This window comes from Podarcis filfolensis (assembly GCF_964270895.1).
Source record: "Podarcis filfolensis genome assembly, chromosome: 8".
Lineage (NCBI taxonomy): Eukaryota > Metazoa > Chordata > Lepidosauria > Squamata > Lacertidae > Podarcis > Podarcis filfolensis.
The window spans coordinates 9,000,741-9,025,000 of NC_139611.1; the positions used below are offsets into that span (position 1 = coordinate 9,000,741).

At 48.4% G+C, this 24,260-nt stretch overlaps 2 protein-coding genes across 3 annotated transcripts in view; both read right to left on the minus strand.

Annotated features, from left to right (window-relative positions):
* Window positions 1-6,979: 6,979 nt before the first annotated feature.
* FAM131C (family with sequence similarity 131 member C) overlaps window positions 6,980-24,260 on the minus strand; it is a 569,848-nt gene continuing 552,567 nt past the window's right edge. Inside the window, exon 8 of the mRNA XM_083629673.1 lies at window positions 6,980-7,376. The gene's annotated coding sequence lies outside the window, so the exon portion shown is untranslated. The remainder of the gene's footprint in view (window positions 7,377-24,260) is intronic.
* ALPL (alkaline phosphatase, biomineralization associated) overlaps window positions 11,744-24,260 on the minus strand; it is a 58,867-nt gene continuing 46,350 nt past the window's right edge. For both annotated transcript variants that reach the window (XM_083629493.1, XM_083629494.1), the window contains exons 7-12: window positions 22,511-22,654; window positions 21,226-21,295; window positions 19,290-19,424; window positions 18,280-18,471; window positions 13,414-13,533; window positions 11,744-12,467 (exon numbers count right to left, since the gene is read on the minus strand). In XM_083629493.1, the coding sequence (XP_083485619.1) occupies window positions 12,196-12,467; window positions 13,414-13,533; window positions 18,280-18,471; window positions 19,290-19,424; window positions 21,226-21,295; window positions 22,511-22,654 (933 nt within the window). In that variant the 3' untranslated portion in view covers window positions 11,744-12,195. The remainder of the gene's footprint in view (window positions 12,468-13,413; window positions 13,534-18,279; window positions 18,472-19,289; window positions 19,425-21,225; window positions 21,296-22,510; window positions 22,655-24,260) is intronic.

The window sequence follows — 24,260 nt, forward strand, 5'->3', positions numbered from 1 at the left end:
CAGAGCCTAGGACTTGCCGATCAGAAGGTCGGCGGTTTGAATCCCTGCAACGGGGTGAGCTCCCGTTGCTCGGTCCCTGCTCCTGCCAACGCAGCAGTTCGAAAGCACAAAAGTGCAAGTAGATAAATAGGTACCGTTCTGGCGGGAAGGTAAACAGCGTTTCCGTGTGCTGCTCTGGTTCGCCAGAAGCGGCTTAGTCCTGCTGGCCACATGACCCAGAAGCTGCACGCCGGCTCCCTCAGCCAGTAAAGCGAGATGAGCGCCGCAACCCCAGAGTCGGCCACGACTGGACCTAATGGTCAGGGGTCCCTTTACCTTTACCTTAAAGAAACTGGGGGGGGGGAGAGAGAGACTGTGACTCCGAGCTTTGGGCTAAATATGGCAGGATGTTTGCTGAGAAGATACTTCAAGTGAGTTCATGTCAGTAGAGTTCGGTATTTTTAAAAGCCGGGCTGCATAAATAAAGCGAGGGCTGAAGGCTCCTGCTGGCCGCCGGCCGCCTCTGGCTCCCTAGGTGCTTGGCGTTCTCCTCTGTGGCTTCCCATGTTTATTCTCAATGTATTCCTAGTATCGTGTCCCCCCCTCCACTCTCTCTGCCACTCCCCCCAAACAGAAAGCCGCTTCATGTCCTGCTGCCTGCCCGGCCGGGCTGGAACCCTCGCTGGGAAACCGCAAGAGCCACAAGACATTCCAGTAGGCCAGGCTGTTTCAAAGATAGCTCAGCCGCCGGGAAGACCCGTCGTTCAGGGTGGCCTGTGGCATGGCGGAGAGAAGGGGGGGCCTCTGGGTAATGGGCCGCTGGAGTCGACAGCAAGCTGGCCAGGAGGAGGAGAAGGTGTCCCCAGAGACTTGCTTCCTAGCTGCACAGGGCTGGCTCACCGGAGAGATCTGTGGAAGTCATTTCTGAAACCGAGGAAGCAGGAAAGGAAGGGACGGACTTTAACAACTGGACCTCGTGCAGTTCTGCTGTTGCGGTTGCTGTTTTAAATTACGGTAACTCCCTTTGTACCTCCAGATGTATTAAAGGGAACATGAAAGGAACCACATACCCTCCAACATTAATAGAACCAGTGCTTTTTTCCCTCTTAAAAAACGTTTAAGGGTACTCTCGTTTTCCTACTCATATTGAAATACTGCCCCCTCCAATGAGGCCAAACTTAGATCCACGAAATGTTTAGGGCCAGGTAGGTAGTTGTGTTGGTCTGACGCAGTTGAAATAAATAAAAAAAATTAAAAAATTGTCCAGTAGCACCTTAGAGACCAACAAAGTTTGTTCTGGGTATAAGCTTTCATGTGCATGTTCTGAAGAAGTGTGCGTGCACACAAAAGCTTATACAGTGGTACCTCAGGTTAAGAACATAATTCGAACCTGAAACTGTTCTTAACCTGAAGCTCCCCTTTAGCTAATGGGGCCTCCCGCAGCACAATTTCTGTTCTTATCCTGAAGCAAAGTTCTTAACCCGAGGTACTATTTCTGGGCTAGCAGAGTCTGTAACCTGAAGTGTATGTAACCTGAAGCGTATGTAACCCGAGGTACCACTGTACCCAGAACAAACTTATTTGGTCTCTAAGGTGCTACTGGACAATTATTATTATTTTAAATTATTATTATTTCTAAAATGTTTAGGGGTATGCATACCCCTGCACCCCCCCCCCCCAGAAAAAAGCACTGAATAGGACCCACCATATTTTTGTAGTTTTAAAAGTCACTTTAAATGGTTTTTAAATACTGCGTAGTGTTGCGTATCAGTTGGTGCCAACCTGCCCTGCGATCTTAGGGTGAAGGCTGGATAAGAAACTGGCAATAATAACATCAACATTTCTCTGATGAAAACAGGGACGTCCTAAGGAAAAGCGGGGCATTCTGGGAGCAAATCAGAAACCGGGAGGGCTTCTGTAAATCTGGGGCTGACCCGGGAAAATACTCTTTCTAAATGCAAAGCACACGCTCTGCTCCAGAGAGTTGGCCCCCTCCCCTGTATAAGTGAAGGAACACTGCCCACCGCTCCCAGAGTCGAGCCCACCACAGATCTTGAAGTCATGACCTTGTTAGCAAATCCAGCCCAGAGAGAAAAGCCCCCCCCCTTAAACTGGGATGACAGGAACAGAGAGGTTTCAGCTTTAAAACATAAATAAAAAAAAATTCAGGCCTTGTACATAGCAGGGAGGCCCCCAGCCAAATATGCAGAAGAAAACTCCCTCAGAACTGAACAGCCATCCAGGGCACAGTGTTACCCTCTCATGCCACTCTGGCTGGTTGCTAAGCAACCCCTCCCCCTGCCCGCCCCCATCTTGTCCAGCTGACTTAACCCTTGAGTTACAAACTTGAATGATCTCTGCTCTTGACCTCCCAGTAGACCCGAGGCATAAGCATTCTGCTGCCACCGATTCAGCCTGCGTGCCACAGAGCTCCCAGAATACCTGGCAAACATTTTTGTATGCTTTGCTGCAGCTCATGCGTGGACGGATACGGACGCCGTCTCTGCCGCTGGCGTACCGCAGAGGCTTCGTCTCAATCAATCAGGCTTTCTCCAGCCAAAGGAGGAGATTGATTTGAGTAGCAGGCGCTGTGATGTGCCACCAGACACGTTTGCTTCCTGTCCCACCCCCCTCTCCCTAAGGCGCCCGGCTGATGGGCCAGATTGATTATATTGACTGGCACAAAATTAATAGACTCACATGGTGAGCAGGCAAAATGTCTGAAGCTGCTACTCCTGGGGAAATGTGGGCCGGGGGGGGGGGCGGGGATCAGCAGTTGAAGAGACAGGCAAGAACATCTGAAAACCCTTCAGCAATTTGCTGGTACATTTATTTCCCAGTCTCCTAATTAAAAATCAAAGCGCTTAAGCCTGAAGGATGAACTCTGGATGAAATGACCTAGAACAGCTGCGTGCTCTTTCGAGGGAACCGGACTTTGTGCGTTTCTCTTACAGCTTTCCGTTGCAAGAGTCCCTCTTCTGAATGCTGGAAGATTCAGAAGGCTCAAAAGGAAGGGCTTCTTTAATTGGCATGTTGTTAATCTATGGAACTCCCTCCCACAGGAGACAGTGACGGCCACCAAATTGGGTGGCTTTAAAAGAGGATTATAGGGACGCGGGTGGCGCTGTGGGTTAAACCACAGAACCTAGGACTTGCCGATCAGAAGGTTGGCGGTTCAAATCCCCGTGACGGGGTGAGCTCCCGTTGCTCGGTCCCTGCTCCTGCCAACCTAGCAGTTCGAAAGCACGTCAAAGTGCAAGTAGATAAATAGGTACCGCTCCGGCGGGAAGGTAAACGGCGTTTCCGTGCGCTGCTCTGGTTCGCCAGAAGCGGCTTAGTCATGCTGGCCACATGACCCGGAAGCTGTACACTGGCTCCCTCGGCCAATAAAGCGAGATGAGCGCCACAACCTCAGAGTCGGTCATGGCTGGACCTAATGGTCAGGGGTTCCTTTACCTTTACCTTTAAAAGAGGATTAGGCAATTTTGTGGAAGTGGCTTTCAAGGGGCTACCAGCCATTGTGGCTGTGATCTGCCTCTACAGTCAGAGACAGAAATGCTTCTGAATGCCAATTGCTGGAAATGGCCCGAGGGCCGAGGGCTTCATGAGCTCTGAGATCTTTGGTCTCCCTGCTCCACAGGAGCACTTGGTGGGGACATGGGAGAGAGCCTTCTCAGTGGCTTCTCCCATACATCTTTGGAATCATTGCTTTGGAATCATTGCAATGATTCTTCAACTTTGTTGGACTGGCCATGTTGTGCAGATGCCTGATGATCGTCTTCCAAAGCAACTGCTCTATTCCAAACTTAAAAATGGAAAGCGTAATGCTGGTGGTCAACAAAAGAGGTTTAAAGACTCCCTCAAGGCAAATCTTTAAAAATGTAGGATAGACACCGACAACTGGGGAACACTGGCCTGCAAGCGCTCCAATTGGAGAACAGCCTTTACCAAAGGTGTTGTGGGCTTTGAAGACGCTCAAACTCAGGACGAAAGGGAGAAATGTGCGAAGAGGAAGGTGCGCTTGGCAAACTCTCGCCGTGATCAACTCCCGCCCGGAAACCTATGTCCCCACTGTGGAAGGACGTGTGGATCCAGAATTGGCCTCCACAGTCACTTAAGGACTCGCTGTTAAAACCGTGTTTATGGAAGACAATCTTACTCGGCTACAAGTGATTGCCAAAGAAGAAGAAGGCATCTTTGGAACTCCCTGCCTAGAGGAGCCAGACTCTCCCTCAGGAGGTGGTGGACTCTCCTTCCTTGGAGGTTTTTAAGCAGAGGTTGGATGGCTATCTGTCATGGATGCTTCAGCTGAGATTTGCACATTGCAGAGGGTTGGACTAGATGAGTCTTGGGGTCCCTTTCCAACTCTACAAATCTGCAATTCTATAACTGGCTCCTTCCTTGCTGTCCTTTCCACCAATATTGGTAATAATATACAAATAGAAGACTGGGAAAAATTATGGAAAGAAGGAATAAATTTTACTGCTTGCAATGCATTGAAAGAAATGACGAAATGATGTGCAGGATAGTATATAACACCAGTGAAGTTAGCTAAAATGTACAAAACAGATAACAAATGTTGGAAATGTAAAGAAAAGGAGGGTACTTTTTACCATATGTGGTGGGAATGTAAGAAAGTGAAGGACTTCTGGGAAATGATTTATAATGAATTGAAAAAAATGTTGAAATATACCGGTACATTTGTTAAAAAACCAGAAGCCCTTCTGTTGGGTATTGTGTGTACAGAAATTTATAGGAATGATAAAAAATTGTTTTTATATGCGATAACTGCAGCAAGGATATTGTTAGCCCAAAGATGGAAGCAAGATGAAATGTGAGAGAGTGGCAAGAGAAACTGATGAACTATGCTGAGATGGGGAGATTAACTGGGAAAATTCGGAACCAGCAGCACCAGACTTTGCTAAAGGAATGGAAGAAGCTTTCGACGTATTTGGAAAGCAACTGTAACCAATTGACATCGCTTGTAGGGTTGAAATAAGTTTTGTAAGGAGTAATATATAAATTATTGTGAAAAGAATTAAGAATAGGTATTAAGATTTGAATTTATAGCAATAACTGTAGTAACAAAATGCATAATTAGAAAGGATTTTAGAAAACCATCAGTTGAGGTTGAAGGAAGTCTTAGGCTGTGATAGCCAAAGATTTTGAAATGATGTTTAAAAGGATGATATGCTGGGAAATATGTGTAAAAACCAATAAAAAATTATTATTTTTTTTAAAAGGTGGAGGTTTTCTTCTTCCAATAGGCTTTTGGGAACTGACTGTTTTTAATAAAAGGGCTGGCACTGTGCTGCTTTTATTGTAATTATCTGGTACGTTTTTAATAAATCTTATAGGTAGCTAGTTAGGTGATAGTTTCAATTCATTAATGTTAAATCGTTTTAAATGGGAACCCCCCCCCCATTTTTAGCTGTTCCCATTTTATCTGTACGTCTCTGAGTCCCCATCAAGGTAGCAGGAAGGATATTAGAAATATATAATATAATACTGTAATTATAGTAATAATCTGGTCAGCCGTTGTGCTGGCTTGATGAAGCGGGGGCCGTGGGTTCTCACAAGAAAAGGACACAGCATCTCTCAGTCACTTTCTGAGCAACTATGTTCCCAAAGTCAGGTCTGTGGTTCTGGAACACCTGTGTGATGTCGTCCCTGTTTCCTTCAAAACACTCAGTTCTCCAGCTGTTCAAAAATAATTTTATTTCAAATTTTTAAAAAAGTTATGCCAAAGGACAACAAGAAAACCAATCAACAGGGACTCTGATTTATAAAACACACACAACAGCAGCATCAACAACAAGAACAACAGCTCTCTCTTTCAGCAAAGTTTGATGCCAGCATCTCTGCAAATCCTTTGCTTTGGCAGCAAGCGTTTAATTCCACAAGGGAGCAGCAGCCAAGCTTGGATCTTCCTTCTGTCTGCAGGTGAAAGGGGGACAAATCTTTGCTCAGTCTACCTGGTCCCTGCAGGGGCGACTGAAAGGAGGTTTCTCCCTCTTCAGTGACAAACATGCTCAGGCAACGAGTGAGATGGGCAGATCTGAATCAACTTCCACTCCTCTCCGATCTTCTAAACCTCTCCAATCTTAAGCCCAGTCCTTCCCATTTCCATTGTGGTTTGTTTGTTTTTAAAATCTCTTCCGCCTTTTAGTGCCAGCTTCCCCCAATGTAGGTAGACCTCCGCTTTCGTGTATTGAACATGTGTGGTTTCAACTTTACGTGGTTATTAAACGTGCTAAAGGGGAGTAGCTTAAAAGCTCGTTTTGAGGTACGTTTTCGCAACACGAAAAGAGCTTTTAAGTCCTCCGCCTTGCTCGCTGGACTGGTTAATTGCTGAACTGTGTTTCTTGTGAGCTATTTCCCCTGTTTTTAAATGGTTGTTTTGGCTATATACTATTTTGGCTGAGCGCCTTCTTGGTAGTGATGTCCTCCCTGTGGAACGCGCCCCCACAATCAGATGTCAAGGAGATAAGTAACTAGACAACCTTTAGAAGACCTCTGAAGGCAGCCCGGTATCAGGAAATTTTTAACGTTTAATGTTTCATTGTGTTTTTGAATATGCTGGAAGCCGCCCAGAGTGGCTGGGGCAACCCAGTCAGATGGGCAAGGTACAAACAATTAAAAAAATATATTATTATTATTATTTACATGCTATCCCTGGAATGTAACCCCAAAAAAAGATGTGGGCTACCAGTATGCACATTTTCGCGTGCAATTTTCTCTAAAACCCACCCTTTTGCAAAGCAGTTTTCCCAATGCCACACATTAGCATACTTTATTATATGCAATTTAATCCATGATTTGCCCTAGCATGTGCATTTTCGCGCCCCATGACTTGGCTGGAGTGGCATTGCAAAATTCAGAGGCGGACGAATTGCAAGGATGCCTTTGCTTTTGTTGGCACCTGGTTTTGGAAAGAGAAAATTAGATAGGTTTGTCTTTAAGTGCAAATAATAATAATAATAATAATAATAATAATAATAATAATAATAATAAATTTTATTTATATCCCGCCCTCCCCAGCCGAAGCTGGGCTCAGGGCGGCTAACAACAATAAAACAGTACAAAAGTACAGCACAAACAACACTCTAAAATCATTCATTATAAAATTAATTAAATTCAAGCCACTGGCCACCATTGGGCCAGAGCTCCGTGAAGATTGCCGAGGGAGGGAGTCAGGCTGTGTCTTGGCCAAAGGCCTGGTGGAACAGCTCTGTCTTGCAGGCCCTGCGGAAAGATGTCAAGTCCCGCAGGGCCCTTGTCTCTTGTGGCAGAGTGTTCCACCAGATCGGAGCCACAGCCGATAAAGCCCTGGCTCTAGTTGAGGCCAGCCTAACTTCTCTGTGGCCTGGGACCTTCAAGATGTTTTTATTTGAAGACTGAATGTTTCTCTGTGGGTAATACCAGGAGAGGCGGTCCTGTAGGTACGAGGGTCCTAGGCTGTATAGGGCTTTAAACTATTCTCCTGTGTCCTTCCATCCCCAGCGGCCTCCCCCACCCCAGTTGGTGTCCTAATAGGCAAAACTAGACTGAACTGACAGACAGACCTGAGGAGCCTGAGGCCGTCCAAATTGTTTTGGACTCTTGAATCCCAACAGCCTCAGTTCTGGCAGAAACTGGTAGCATTCAGTGGCAGATTCTATTTAGACACATACCCTCCAACATTTTCCCGATGAAAATAGGGACGTCCTAATCCATAATAGAGGGACGCGAGTGGTGCTGTGGGTTAAACCACAGAGCCTAGGACTTGCCGATCAGAAGGTCGGCAGTTCGAATCCCCGCGACGGGGTGAGCTCCCGTTGCTCGGTCCCTGCTCCTGCCAACCTAGCAGTTCAAAAGCACATCAAAGTGCAAGTAGATAAATAGGTACCACTCCGGCGGGAAGATAAACGGTGTTTCCGTGCGCTGCTCTGGTTCGCCAGAAGCGGCTTAGTCATGCTGGCCACATAACCCGGAAGCTGTACGCCGGCTCCCTCGGCCGGTAAAGCGAGATGAGCGCCGCAACCCTAGAGTCAGTCACGACTGGACCTAATGGTCGGGGTCCCTTTAATCCATAATAATAACTGGCTTGCCCCGGCCACTCTGGGAAGCTTCCAACATATATAAAAACATAATAAAATATTAAACCTTTTTTTATAAAAAAAAACTTCCCTATACAGGGCTGCTTTCAGATGTCTTCTAAAGAATGTCTAGTTACTTATCTCCTTGGCTCGGAGGTTGCATAACTCCATACCCTCCAACATTTCTCCAATGAAATGTGGGACATTCTGGGATCTAATCAGGAACCGGGATGGCTTCTGTAAGTCTGGGACTGCCCCTGGAAAAGAGGGGCACTTGGAGGGTCTAAGCCCACCTTGGGCGGCCAGGTGGCTAGGAAGGCCCAAAAGGGACTCCATTTCCTTAGGGTCTTGCGTAAGAACAATGTCACACAAAAACTGATGATCTCTTTCTGCCGGTCCACAATAGAAAGTGTCCTTTCATACTGTATTACAGTGTGGTATGCTGGTTTGACAGCCACGGACAGGAAGTCCCTACAGAGGGTGGTGAATATAGCACATGATATCATGGGCTGTCCCCTGAGTTTGCTAGATGACATCGCAGGAGACCACTGCCTCAGGAGAGCAAGGAAGATTCTCAGGGACAACGCACACCCCAGCCAGCACATCTTTAATCTCCTACCTTCGGGCAGGAGATACAGAAGTATATTTAGCTGCACTAACAGGTTAAAGAACAGTTTTTATCCGTGGGCTGTTGGGCTGCTGAATGGAAAAATAATAGTGGTGCAATAGACTTCCAACAAGCACACAGAGTGTGAACAAGACTGAGTGTATGTGGGGGGGTGTGTTTAATTTCACTGCACACAGGTGGTGTAGTGACAATAAAGGTTTATTATTTTATTATTATTATTATTATTATTATTATCTGGGTCCCTCCCCACCGCGCCCCTGCAGTCGTGCCTGTGCCACTCACTGGTACCTGAAGTGCATCAGTATGGGCAAGGGGGCAGCTGTGGGGATGGGACTATTTGCCTGCAGCACCAAAATGTTGCAGGCCAGCCGTGTCATCACCTGCCACCCCACCCACCCCCATTCAAAGCCATTGGCACTCCCTAGAACTTGGTGGCGATTAAGCCTGCAAATTTCGCATTATACGAAGAAGGGCTTTTTTGTTTTGGCCTGAACTTGCTCTTCCAACCAAACGTCTTTCACTGAGCCGCCCCAAAGTTCAAGTATTATGAGGAACAGGGAATAATTCGTTCTGGTTAATTAGAATTGGGCTGTGGGCCCAGCTCAAGGCATTCTGCTGCCTGAGAGAAGGGACAAAATGGCGCCACTTTGAACGGACAGAAGCTGACTTAGGCCACTGGCTTTCAGCTGACCGGCTGGGACCCACTGCTGGGTCGCTAGCTGGTCAAAGGCGGGTGTCACAACAGCATAGCCACCATGCAAATATGTGGGGAACTATGAATAACTGTGCCCTCAAAGGAGTGCTTGGGTTGAAGGCGGGTCTTGGGTCGCAAGAGGTTGGAGATTACTGAACTAGGCTGATAGCTGGACTGAGGAAATCAGGGAGCTGCCTTTTACAGAGTCAGGGCATTGGCCCAACCGGGTGACTGGCAAAAGTAGGTCGCCAGGGTTTTCTCCCAGCCCTACCTAGCGGTGCCACTGGAGACTAGAACTGGGACCTTCTGCTTGCAAGGCATATGCCCTACCGCTGAACTATGGCCTTTGCCCAATCCTCTCCTGGAGCTGATTTTAAGGAGAGATGGAGATTCTGCTAGTGCACATCCCTTGCACTGGATTTTGCCCGCTGCCCACTGAGGGGGCAGGCTCAGTGGCGTAGGGTGGGGGGTGCAGGGGGGGCCGGCCGCACCGGGCACAACATCTGGGGGTTAGGGTTAGGGGGCGCAAATCCACGGGTTAGGGGGCGCAAATCCACGGGTTAGGGGGTGCAAATTACTTGCCTTGCCCCGGGTGCTGACAACCCACGCTACGCCACTGGGCAGGCTATTTGGGGTGGCCAGGAGAGGGTGTTTAGTATACAGCAGGTGTTAAATATACAGCAGATGTGGAAGGGGGTGGCTGTGTGTGCGTGAGTGCATACGTGCGTGCGTGCAGGAGCTTAGGAAGCCAGGGCCTGCTCCCTCCAGCATCCGCCACCTGAGGCACTGTCTCCTCTTTTTGCACAACGACAGGGCCGGCCCTGGATACACGGTACCGCCTTTAACCTCCTTGAGCCGTCAGAGGAGTCTTGAACTAATGGTTGTGATTGCTCCAGTGCTGTGGAGCAAGCTCAGAGTTCGAATCAGAGCCTCCTCCGGGGACTTGCTTTGCAGCCCCTCAATCCACCACGGGGCAGCACCTCTGCGTGTGGATGATGCAAAGCCATTTGAAAAAGGATTTTGAAGGCTGCAGGGTTTGTGATGCAAGTTGCTGGCTTAAGACACCCTCCAGCTGCTTCCCAGCGTTGCAGTTCCAGCAACTATCTAATTCCCTCCAAGGACAGAGTTGGAGAAGCAAAGGTGGCGGAACTTTCTGTGTTGTTCACACAAAGCGAAACCATTTCGGATAGATCAAGGCTGTCCCTTGCGTGCCATGCAGATGTTGCAGGGTTTGCCGTTGCCCTATCAGCCCTAACAGCTGGCTGGAGGGTAACAACATCTGGAGGGCTAAAGACGCTCCCCAGAACTGAAACAGGTCGGAAGGGATCGCATGGCTGGCTAACGTTGCAAGCTGCGTGCAGAGATAGCATCAGAGAGGAGAGCCAGCCCTTTTCCCAGCCCCAACGCCACAGCACACCACATAAGCATGGCTCACACCACATCAAACAGAGCCCCTCATCCTCCTCTCATCCTCTCAGCACAAGTTCTCTGCCACTTAAAAAAACAAAAACTTCAGAGTTCATTTCTTTAAACATACAATCAAAGGTTTGCTCGTTGCTTTAAACAAAAGCATAGGATTTCAAATGCTGCAGAACTTGTGGTGTTACAACCAATGACCGCTTAAAACACACCCACCCCACCTGGTTTATCATTCAGGCATGGTTTTGCTAAGGGTTAGGTGCATACATGTGACCAGTGCTTTTTTTCTTTAAAAAAAATGTTTAGGGGTACTCTCATTTTCCTACTGATATTGAAATACTGCCCCTCCATGAGGCCAAACTTAGATTCACGAAATGTTTAGGGGTATGTATACCCCCCCCCCCGCGTCCCCCCATAAAAAAAAACATGCTGCATGTGAACAAATCAAGCTGAGCATTCCTCTGGGTATTTGTTTGTTTTTTTGTGTGTGTTTTTTTGTTTTGTTTAACTGTTTTACTTCATACACACGCACACCCACACCCAAAAAGTGCTCCCGGAGCCATTTACAAAAAGCACTAATAAAATACGTGTGAAAAGAAGAAAAGGGGGCTGGGAAGGAGGAGGGGGGAAGCAAACTAGGCGCAGAAGTCCTTCGAATGAAGGAATGGAAAGAGATTCAAGGAGAGCGGAGCCCCAAAGTCTCCCAAAGGAGAGTCCTGGTGCGGCCCACGGTCTCTCTTTCTGCTATGTAGCCAGATGGAATCAGCTGCCCCCATCGTTGGGAAAGAGGAACAACAAAGTTCAGAGGCCTGTGGAGCAGGGGAACGATAACCCTCTGCTTCTTTGAACTTAAATTTCACGGCTGGTTTCGAGCTGGTTGATTGGTGAAAGAACTCCCACTGCTCACAATATAAATCAGGAATAATGGATTGAGAAGGAAGAGCGGGTGTTTTTTGTTTTTTTATCTTTTAGGGGTGCCTGCCTTTGCAGAAGGAAGGAAGGTGACAAGCCTTTAAGACAGCAGGCGGTTAAAACGTTCTGGTGAAGTAAGAGACACGTCAGCAAAGAGAAGGAAAACAAAAAACGCAGAGCATGCCCTTCCCATGCAACAGAGCCCTATGGCGTTCTTATCTTCGTTGAGGAAGTTGCCGGAGAAAATATCTCAGAATGTCAGGCTGGCGTTGCTCCTGGAACATCCAAAACAAACAAGTGATGTTTGACCCGGTGCCCCCGGTGCCTTCGAGCCTGGAATGGAAATTCCTAGCGGTTGGTCAGTCGCAGCAAAGAGGTGCACTCCGTCGCTGAAACCTGAACCCCATTTCCAGAGGCAGGTCGTGGAGCCCCGGACGCTGCACGGTCAGGCTCAACCGGTAGAGGAGCGCTCCGAAGGCAAGCCTTTAGAACAGCAGCCTGAGCAGAGCGAGGGAGAAGAACATGGGGGTCGCGGCGAGGAGTCCCGACGGGCTCCTTGTGGGCGCTCCGGAGCGGCAGTGGCCCGTGTTCTCGCCAATGCAGGCGGCGTAGGCCATGACGTGGGGGATGTAGTTCTGCTCATGGACTCCGTGGAGGAGGTGCGCCATGGGCCCCTTGGCAAAGATGGCCACGTCTTCCCCTCCATGTGTCTCCATGCGCATTGGGACGGCGGACTGGGCCTGGTAGTTGGCATCCGCTAGAGAGGGAGCGGGAAAATGGAGGAAACACTTATCAGGGTGCGTTTTGTGGGATGCGATCCATGAGAGGCAGTCAAGTACAACATTCCTTGTTTTCCTAGAGTGGACATGCGAGGGAATGTTTGGTCCAGCCAGTCGAAACTTCCTGTTCCTCCTGGCTAGAGCATCCTTCCTTTTGCATGTGATAGAAGGTAGGCATGACCTTACCTGTCCAGGTAACAAAAGGAAGAGTCACGCAGCAACCTTCCTCTTTTTGACTTCCTTCACTTTTGACCAGCTTCTAGCTAGGACTGCTCTGCTAGCTCTCAGCTAGCAGAAGCACTGGGATCATTCCCCCATATGGGGTAGATCCACATGTACATATTTGTAACTAAGTCTGCCTTCAGGAATCCAACTGTGAACTGATGTGAGTAAACTTCTTTTATTGAATTTGGATAAGATTGCCATGTCTTTATTCTTTTAAGATGGATTCAAGGGAACTTACAATTCACCAGGAACGTACAATTCAATCTGAGACAGACTGAATTGTGTAATAGTGAGAGGCTCACACGAGCCTGCAACCAGCTATCTGCTGTGCATATAAAAAGGGGAATGTAACTCTGCTGTATAAAGGAGCTTGCTAGCGCAAGTTAGGAAGGATATTAATAAACAATATATCCTCTCCTGCCACCCTGAACATTCCCACACAATTCTCTCTATTAAAGTTATTAGACTTCTTAGCCGCTTTGCACAATGAAAAAGTCTCGAAGCAACTTAGCGGTACGAAACGCAACCTGATAGAATGAGTGAAGAGTTAGAACCCATCTTAAAACTTAGAGCACTGCCCCCCCCGCCCCCGGTTAGAATTACCACCACCATTATGGCAGAGTGGAATTGGAGGGAGGGGGTGTAGGCAGGGGTGACTGGGGGTGGGGTGGGGGTGTCCCCTATAGGCCTGGGACTCACTGAAGTTCACTGTGGACACGTTCTCTCTCTCTCCATCGATGACTCTGTACCCGGGTCCATTCCCGTAGAGGATGGAGGTGAAAGGTTTCTTGTCCACGTCACTCTGCATTGGGGCCAGACCTAAGTTAAGGGGAAAAGAAGAAATGAAGCACTAGGCAGACCTTACGCAGCCACTAAAATATTTATCATCATCATCATCATTGTTTTCGTTGTTGTTATCGTTGTCATCATAGTTTAACAACTGTGAATTTGTCGAATCCTCTTTTTTAAAGTCACCCAGTGTGATGGCCTGAGACTCGGGCTCGGACTCGGAACCAGAGGAGTCTCAGTCGGCACCGGATCCTTTGCCTCAGGCGGCACCTGAACCAAGTCTGGGGCCTGATTCTGAAGAGCCCCAGTCTGCACAGGTTCCCCTGCAACAAACACCAGCTGGGCCAAGTCAGGGGCCTGAGCCTGCCCTGGCTCCAGATGTGGGGATTACCTCGTTGCCTTCAGCTGGGCCATCACTTACAGCTGCTCCACTACCAGTTGGGTTAGGAGAGGCTGAGGCGCCCTCTGGGTCTAGTAACCCAACGACATCTCCCGAGCTGCAGAGACTGAGGTCTGAGAGAAGGAGAGACCTGAGTACTCGCAGGAGGAGTGCTCGCCTTCGGGCGAAACAGGGAGGTGAGTCACCGGGGGATCAGGACCAGCCATTACCCCGGCAAAGATAAAAGGCTGCCGGACCCCACGTCAGGTTGCGGGAGCAACATTGCTGTTTGCTAGAACCTGCCTGAGACCCTGTGCCTGACCTTGCCTGGTTTCCTGCCTCGTGTCCTGCCTTGGCCCTGTTGGACTGACTCCTCGCAGAACCCTTGGATTCGGGACCGGACCTGGACCATGTTGCTCGGGTTACCCCGGGCCCAGCACACCCAAGCTGTGTCAGGGACGGCGCTGAGGAGGGCTGCACTGAGGAGGAATGGTGGGAGCCACCCCCTCCCCCTGCTCCTGATCCTGAATCTTCCCAGGAGTAGGAGGACAGTATAGATTTGGAACAGTGGTTTTCTGAGGGGCACAGTTCAGAAGGCAGAAGCTGGGAAATACTGGATGGGGAACAGCTAGGAGAAGAAACACTGGAAAAGAGAGGGTTAACAGATTCATAGTCGCTGGACATCATTCCTCTGCTCTGCCCAAGGTCACGAAGAGCTCAGAAAGTCTCAGAACAGAAAGCGCAGAGGGTACAAGCTCAAGATGTAGGAATGACGTAGATTAATAGGGACGGATGGGGGTAATCCTTAATTGGGAGCACCGCCATTTCTAGGAGATGTGTTCTTTGTTCTCTCGCTGTGATTATTAAAGATTCTAACTGGTAAGACCTTCCTTTTGTTTGATCTTCTTATCTACTGCCACGAGAGGAGGAAGCTGATTCCCCAAAGCCTGACAGGTTGTTGGCCGTCGCTTCCTGTGATCTGCCATGGATGCTTTAGTTGAGATTCCTGCATTGCAGGGGGCTGGACTAAATGGCCCCTGGGTTTCCTTCCAACTTTACGATTCTATGATTCTACCTCCTGTGGGAAGGAGTTCCGCAGTTTAACTATGTGCTTGCTACATGAAGAAGGACTTTCTTTCCTCCGTCCTAAGATTCAGCTTCATTGAATACCCATGAGTTCCAGTGTTAAGTTGAGAGGGAGAAAAGCTTTCCTCTGTTCACTTTCTCCAGGTAACACAGTGGGACACCCACAGTTCAATGGCATTTTACTGGTGTTTTATTGAGCAACGGGTCCTTGACAGGATGACAGTGCATTGGTGCGACAGATAAAGGTAAAGGTAAAGGGACCCCTGACCATTAGGTCCAGTCGTGGCCGACTCTGGGGTTGCGGCGCTCATCTCGCTTTATTGGCCGAGGGAGCCGGCGTACAGCTTCCGGGTCATGTGGCCAGCATGACTAAGCCGCTTCTGGTGAACCAGAGCAGCGCACGGAAACGCCGTTTACCTTCCCGCTGGAGCGGTCCCTATTTATCTACTTGCACTTTGACGTGCTTTCAAACTGCTAGGTTGGCAGGAGCAGGATCCAAGCAACGGGAGCTCACCCCGTCACAGGGATTCGAACCGCCGACCTTCTGATCAGCAAGTCCTAGGCTCTGTGGTTTAACCCACAGTGCCACCCGTGTCCAGAAGCAGGACCCAAATTAACCAGGACGTTAAAGGCATGACAACACTATGGAGTTATGGGATTTGCACTGACTGGAAGTGGCCCAATGTTACCACCCCAATGTTTTTGCCGGCATAAACAGTCTGGGAAACGGGGTTGGGTGTGAATGCCCTTATAGCATCGTGAGCACAAATCACCTTCGGAGAATGCAGCCATGTTCCCAGACAATCTTCGCTTCCCCAGGCTAAACACACCTGGTTCCTCTTAGCCTTTCCAATCTTTGTTTGAAACTCTTCTAGTTTGCCTTCGTTCTTCTTTAAGTGCAGCGCCTGAACTGAACACAGCACTCCATACAAGCTCAGAGTAATGCAGAATAAAGCAGAACTGATGCTTCTTGCGACTTGGAAACAAGAGTTCTGTTAAACCAGCCTAAAAATCGCATTAGCTTTTTGGCTGCTGTGTCACACTGCTGGCTCGTGTTCAACTTGTGATTGGCCAGACAGGTGATAGGGCAACATATAAATACTTGATATAAATCAATTGTGGTGATTGGTGGTGGAATTATGTGGAGCATCCAAGAAGTTCTGGGCAGGAACATCTTCCTGGTTCCCTGTAATCTCGCTTCTCACAGGGAGGAAACAACGAGAAAGCCCTTGGCGCTGGACCTCAGTGTCCAGGATGAGCGATGGGGGATAGAGACGCTCCTTCAGATATATAGGACCAAGGCTGTTTAGGGCTTTAAAGGTCAGAACCAACACTTTGAATTGTGCTCGGAAACGTACTGGGAGCCAGTGAAGATCCTTTAGGCCGCTCCCAGTCACCAGTCTAGCTGCCACATTCTGGATTAGTTGTAGTTTCCGGGTCACCTTCAAAGGTAGCCCCACGCAGAGCACATTGCAGTAGTCCAAGCGGGAGACAGCCAGAGCATGCACCACTCTGGCGAGACAGTCTGTGAGCAACGATTAACCATTCTGCGCTGAATTTCATGGCAAGCAGCAGTGTTTGCATTCCTCTGCAGTTCGGCTTCTGCCAAAAAGTTATTAGTTTCCCTGTCTTCTGTGGCAAGAGTATGTAACTTACACAATTTATGTAATTAATTAGATAAATTGTGTTGTTATTACGTTATTCCACACCATTCATTTCAATGCCAAGGAAACACAATGTAAATGGGGCAAAACAATGTAATCCATTTCGTACTGTTTGCAGACTGAAAGCAGCAGCGGCAGCAGTGAACACCTAACTGATTTCTGCTACATTGATTTCTGTTCCAAACACGGGACAAGTTCGTGAACCTCGGTAATTTCCACTCCTGTTTCTGTTTTCATGTGAATTTTTTGACATCCCTGATCGTCAGCAGGGGTCCTGTTTCGTTGCAGGAAAGCGGAATGAATCTGAAATGCGCATGAAGTTTTTTTTTAAAAAAAACTAAAACCATGCCTGCCTGCTAGGAGTTTTTAACTCTGCTCTGGGAAATATTCCAAAACACTGTAAACGTTAACCACAAATGTTTCTTTGAAAATTAGCTGTGGAGAATGCTCCAGCAAACCCTCAGGGGGTGCATCTGCAATTATCTTTACAGAGAATAAGTATGTGGACAGATCCACAAACACATGCCCGACACCCACATGGGACACCCACTTCAGTCGGTCATCTCCAAGAACAAGGCTGGTTGATGTGAAAGCAGAAAGATGTCTGGAGAGCACCTGAAACTCTTTGCTTGTAAGGCCTCCCACCCAAGATAGGGTTGTCCTGTATCCGGAATTTCCCAGACATAGCTGGGAATCGGCTGTCGGAAACAGGGGCTGGGTGTCAGGGGCTGGATTGAGGAGGAATGGTGGGGACCGCCCCCTCCTTCTCCTGAACCTTCCTGAGAACAGGAGGACCATATAGATTTAGAACAGTGGTTTGCAGAAGGGCATAGCTCAGAGGCTGCAGAGGGGAAATATTGGGAGGGGAACAGCAGGGGAGAGACAGCTGACAGACTCAGTGTCTTTGGGAAGCATTCCTGACCCCACCCTCCCAGGACCAGGCAGCCATTGAGAGTAGTAGAACAGAAAGCGCAGAGGCAGAAAGCTCAGATCAGCCAACGTAGGGATGACGTATAATAGGAGAGACGGAGCGGGTGGGACTTTACTCGGAGTGACGCCATTATTTAAGGGAGACTGCATTCCTTCTTCTCTCTCTGTGAACATTGAATAAATTACTTGGTAAGACTTCTTCTTGTTTATCTGGTTCTTGGCTACAGCCATGGGAGGGGTAGGATTCTCTGAAGCCTGACACCAGGTGGAAATTGTTGAAATGTCTGGACAAATACAGGCATACAGCAACCCGCGTCGGTAGTGTCGTTTTGGGCGATGTCCCTTAAAAATAGCTCAAAAACTTCTTCTTTTTAGATTTTGCAAAAAAAAAAAAAAAGCGCGCTCAACAACTTTGGCAACCTGAGGCAGAGCAGTTGCCTGCCCCTCCATTCCAATGACAGAAACTGACCAGCTTGGTAGCTGAATCGTACTTCGGTACTGCACCTCTCTCTACATTAAAACAACAACGAAGAGCTCCACCTTTTAAAGCTGCAATGAAGTGGGAAAAGACGATGGGAACAGGGGGGAGATGAAAACACTACTGCGACTCTTAAATGTCAAGAATGGCCCCTCCTGGTGGTTGCAAACTGCGACCATAGGGCATGTTTAACCTCTCATCTACACCGTGGATGTCAGCTTGTGTGCGTGTCAACATACCAAAAATGGGATTGCCGCGGGGCGTATACCCTCCAAAAGTGAAGACGTGGGAATGATCTGCAGTAACCACAGTCAGGGTGTCCTCAGAAGAGGTCATGATATCAGCCCGGCCAATTGCCCGATCCATCTCCACAGCTTCATGCAAGGCCTGCTTTGCTTTTCCTTCGTGGTGTCCATGGTCAATCCTGCCTCCTGCGGAAGGAATTATTAGAATCAGAAAACTGTAAGAAGCGCCCCAATTGTCCTCTAGTCCCAACCCTTACAATGCAGGAATTGCTGCTGAAGAATCCCTGGCAGATGGCCATCCAATCTCTGCTTAAATATCTCCAGCAAAGGAGAGCCCACCAACACTCAAATATTATCTTCATTACTAAAATTGAATTTGTACTCTGCCCTTCAGAATTCGGCTTCTGAAATTCCCAGGGCAGTACATAACAATATGTTAGGATACACAAATTTATACAAACATCTTCCATAAAACCAGCAATTTATATAAGAAAACCAGCCACCAGAAACCAAAATCAGAGACAATCAGTCCTTAACCTGTTTCATATGTTGTTGTTTTACCGCCAACAGACCACAGTCAGAATCCAGTTTGTTTCAACCATGGTTTGGTGTTATGTGTGAACTTGGCCACGGTTTGCTTGGCAACCCCACCCCAGATGCTCACTGAGCTACAAAGGCACGAGGGCAAGAGCAGCTGGAAAGCAAACCGTACTTTGAAGAAGCAAACCATGGTTTGTTTGTCTGTGGGGCAACTCATGGCTTGCTAAACCAACAATGGCTTAAAAGAAACCACGGTGTTGTGTTGTATATGAACCAAGGGTTTCTTCATTCCTTTCGTGCTTTAAGAATATAAGAAGGTCCTGCTGGATCAGGCCAATAGCCCATCTAGTTCTGCTGTCACCCTCCACAATTGCTGCATAACTGGCCTTTGAATCAGCATGCAGGAACAGTGGTCCCTGCTATGATGGTCCCTTGCCTTCTCCACACCTTCTTCCTCCTCTCACCTTCTACCAGAAGGAAGAACCCAAGAGGGTTCTTCTGGAGGATTTTGAGGGCCACCTCCACCATTTCCGTCAGGGAAGGGTCTGTCTCGTTGTTCCTGTTCAGCTCGTACACCAGGTCAATCGGCTCAAAGAGGCCTGCGGACGAAAGCCAGAGGTGTGAGTTTCAGCCTCATTAACGCTCATGCTCCATTCGAGTCCCTGATCTCACTTAAATAATGTTTTTGTCTGTGTATTACATGCTTGCATTTCTCCACAACGTTGGCATAGCATGCAGCTGTCCTAGTCAGGGCCGGCTCTAACATTGGACAGAGTCAGCTGGCTGCTTCAGGCAGCAGATGCTAAGGGTGTTTGAGGCACACATGTTGCCTAATAATATTTATTATGATTTATTATTAAATTTGTATACCACCCTTCATCAGTGGATCACAGGGTGGATTACAACATAAAAAAACACAAAAGACATACAGTGGTACCTCGGGTTACATACGCTTCAGGTTACAGACTCCACTAACCCAGAAATAGTACCTCAGGTTAAGAACTTTGCTTCAGGGTGAGAACAGAAATCAGGCTCCGGCAGCAGCAGGAGGCCCCATTTGCTAAAGTGGTGCTTCAGGTTAAGAACAGTTTCAGGTTAAGAACAGACCTCCGGAACGAATTAAGTACTTAACCTGAGGTACCACTGTAATAAAATAAGAATGAAAACAAACCAATAATTTCCCCCTCCCATAACACATGTAAAAGGGCATTGGCTGTTAATCAGGCAAAGGCCTGGTTGAAGAGGAAAATTTTTGACTGGCGCCTAAAGGTGCATAGTGAAGGTGACAGGTGAGCTTCCTTGGGGAGAGAATTCCACAAACAGGGAGCCACTGCAGATAAGGCCCTTTCTTGTGCTGTCACCCTCAGGACCTCGCATGGAGGAGGTACATGAAGAAGGGCCTCAAATGATGGACACAGAGTTGGTTTATATGGGGTGAGGAGGTCTCTGAGGTGTTGCAGTCCTGAGCCGTTTAAGGGCTTATAGGTAAAAGCCAGCACTTTGAATTGGGCCCAGAAACTAATTGGCAGCCAGTGCATTATGCTCAAACTGCCTCGCCGTGGCAACCCAGCCGCCAAATTCTGCACCAGCTGATGTTTCTGAGCCATCTTCAGAGGCAGCCCCATGTATTGCAGTAATCTAACCCTCCTGGTCGATTGTTTGGGAGCTTCAGAAGCTTTCTTCAGCCCGAAAATCACAGCGACCGATGCCAAGAGACATCGGCCACATTTAGGGATCCGCAGAGTTTGTGCAGCTTGCATAAGAGACCTCAGCAACTCAGCATTTTGGCTAATCTACTTTATTTACATATAAGCACACACGGAGCACTGCAACATGGCTCCCTCTCTCTCTAGCATCAGACAGCAAAATGAAAGAACATCCTGTCTCCATCACTTTCCACTCTGTGGAGTCAAAATGTATATCGTCATGTGATAGACAACAATCCCATGACTGCAATCACAGAGCAGGAATTCTAACAGTTACCAACGCATAGACAACAGTAGTTAGGTTGTCTCTGTCCAGACAGGGGTGCACCTGGGCCACCAGCCGAAGCTGATAGAAGGCACTCGGGACCACTGAGCCTCGAGCAACAGCAAAGGATCCAGGAAGACCCCCAAGCTACATACCCACTCCTTCAGAGGAAGTGTAACTCCCTCAAGAGCGGTCAACCTCCCATCTATTTGGTCTAGGAAACCACCCACTAAGATTGCCTCTGTCTTATCTGGATTGAGCTTCAGTTTGTTGGCTCTCATCCAGTCCATTACTGAGGCAAGGCAATAGTCCAGCACTTCCACTGCCTCACCTGCAGATGTAAAGGAGAAATAGAGCTGAGTGCCATCAGCCTATTGCTGACAACTTAATCCAAAATTCTGGATCACCCCTCATGAACTAGAAACTCACCCATTAAATAGTCCACCTTGTTCAGGTCAAGCTTCATCAGTTCTGTCCGATTCCACACATAAAAGGCGTTCTGGGGGGGGGGGGGGAGAGAGAGAGAGAGAGAGAGAGAGAGAGAGAGAGAGAGAGAAGAATCAATTTGCCACTGAGGAGCACCTTTGGTGGTCGTCTACTAAACTGCAGTACTTCCAAGGGGTTGTATGGATTGGGCCCCTCTCATCAAGGCCACTGGGTTTGTTTTCATGACTATAGTAGAGTGTGAGGATGACCAGGAGGAGAACTGGGACCAAACAGATCCCCAACTGGGATTGTCATTATTGTTGTGGGTTTGGGGGGATCAGTCTGGGTGATGCCCCCAGTCCTTTCCAGTTCTTGGGGTCCTATAAAAGGTAAAAAAGATAAAGGACCCCTGGACGGTTAAGTCCAGTCAAAGGCGACTATGGGGTTGCGGCACTCAAATCTTGCCTTTCAGGCTGAGGGAGCTGTCGTTTGTCCACAGACAGCTTTCCGGGTCATGCGGCCAGCATGACCAAACCACTTCTGGCACAACAGAACACCGTGACCAGAGCACACGAAAACACCATTTACCTTCCCGCCGCAGCGGTACCTATTTATCTACTTGTGCTGGTGTGCTTTCGAATTGCTAGGTTGGCAGGAGCTGGGACAGAGCAACGAGAGCCATGGGGATTTGAACCACCAACCTTCTGATCGGCAAGCCCAAGAGGCTCAGTGGTTTAGACTACAGTGCCATGAGGTCTTATATCCAGTGAGGGTTAGGATCTAAGAGAAGATTCTGTTGCTGAACTGGTTAGACAGGTTTCTTTGTAAGTCATTGACCTTAGCTGGCCATATAAGTGTCCTGATCAGCATCCCAGACAAATGAGCCACAAGAGCTACAACTGAAGGATGGTTCCCTCCAGGCTCATGGACCCCACTCTCCTTGCTGCTAGGTAGGAGAACAAGAGACAGAGAGCTGAGCCGGAAACAGGTTGGAAGCTGGAAGAGCAAAGACCTGCTTGCTCTGTGCTGGACCCCAAGGAGCGACTGATGGAGACGCAAGATCTGTTGGGGCGTCAATGCCGTGAGCATCTCATGCTCAGGTTGGATATTTGTGTGAATCAAACCGTATATTCTACAGACACCGCAGCCTCTGCCAACCTTCACCCCAAGGAAATCAAACTCTGGGAAAGCCCCTGGCTGCTCGAGATTGGGGTGGGGTGGAACATCATTGCAATCACAATCGCCACTCCAGACTTCACCGGGAGGGTTCCAAAAATGTCCCATTTACCTTATCCTTTGGTTTTGTCTTCCTCCATGCCTCAATGAGGTTCCTGCCATCCAGCCGAGTCCCCCTGAACTTCTCCTCATTCGGATATTCCACATCGCTCGTGTTCTTGGGGAACATGTACTTCCGACCCCCTCCCATAATCACCTGAGCAGAAGGCAAGGAAAGGAGTCTGTTTCTACCTGGCATGCAAGGTGAGCATGGACATCGCAGTATCGCTTGGATCGAAAAGACTTTCAGAGCGGCTTGCAAAGCTTGAGGCTGCAGTTGGAAGAGGATGATGTGCTCAGCTGAGAAAAAAGATACCAGTGGCTGAGCCAAGACCATCTTGCCTCCTGACTGGGCAAGGCTTTGGAGCAGGGCCACAGGCCAGTGGTGAGACACGTGAGGAAAGCCTCAGATTCAATCCCTAGAAAAATGCAACCTGTGCTGTTGATAGAAGTAGTACGACTCATGCAACACGTTGGCGACTAAAATACACAGAAGAAATACCAAAATAATTATACATTCTTTATCAACCTTCTGAGAAAAATACAAAACCTTGTGCAAAGCCACAGAGACTTATGAACTACCCAACCTAAGATGAGCTTATAATGTCTGGTTTCAATGAATTTTTCAAATGCTTTTGTTTTCTTTATCTTTTTAGGCTTTGCACAAGGTTTTGTATTTTTCTCAGAAGATGAATAGAGAATGATATAATTATTTTGGTAATTATTGTGAGTGTATCAGTCGCCAATGTGTTGCATCAGGTTCAATCCCTGGCAGAGAGTTACAGAGCAGGTAAAAAAAAAAAAGAAGAGGTAAATGACCCCTGGACGGCTAAGTCCAGTCAAAGCAACTATGGGGTTCCCTCGCTTTCAGGCCAAGGGAGCCGGTGTTTGTCCACAGACAGCTTTCCAGGTCATGCAGCCAGCAGGACTAAATTGCTTCTGGCGCAATGTGACACCGTGACGGAAAACAGAGTGCACGGAAACGCCATTTACTTTCCCGCTGCAGCGGTACCTATTTATCTACTTGCACTGGTGTGCTTTTGAACTGCTAGGTTGGCAGGAGCTGGGACAGAGCAACAGGAGCTCACCCCGTCGCGGGGATTTGAACCGCCCACCTTCCGATTGGCAAGCCCAAGAGGCTCAGTGGTTTAGACCACAGCGCCACCTGCCTCCCTAGTTACAGAGCAGGCTGGCTGGAGTGCTGCTTCTCTGCCCAAGACCCTGCAAAGCTGCTGCCGGCCAGAGCAGCAGGTCCTGAGCCTGATGGGCAACAAAGCAGCTTAGGGCATCTGCGTCCTGCCCAGTTCTGGCACTGTGTCTACTGCAGCGCCCGACGGGCTCCCGCGATAAGGCAGGCAAGCAACCGGGAATGCGAGTCAAGGTGGACAGTTTGTTCCAGTGTAAACAGAACACCGTCTGACTCAGCAGGGTGTATCTAAGGACCTTTCCATGTTCTGGACATTTTGTCATGCCACTTTGGCTCTGGGGCGAACGAGAACACCTTGGCTCCAGTTTTGTGGGACAACTGCAGGAATTGTGGTTGTAAGACCTGGATAAACAAACCTCCCAAAATGAGGTTTCAAAGAACCTCCTCTCTCATTCTACTCAGTTTCCACTTTGCACCGGTTCAGACAGAATAAAAAAGGGGCCTCAGGTGGAGTGTTAGAGTGTTAATAGAAAACTTGGCCCAAGAAGGGAATTGCTGAGCAGGTACTAGAGCATAGCTGTCAAGTTGCAGATTTGAAAATAAGGGACCAGCAGCC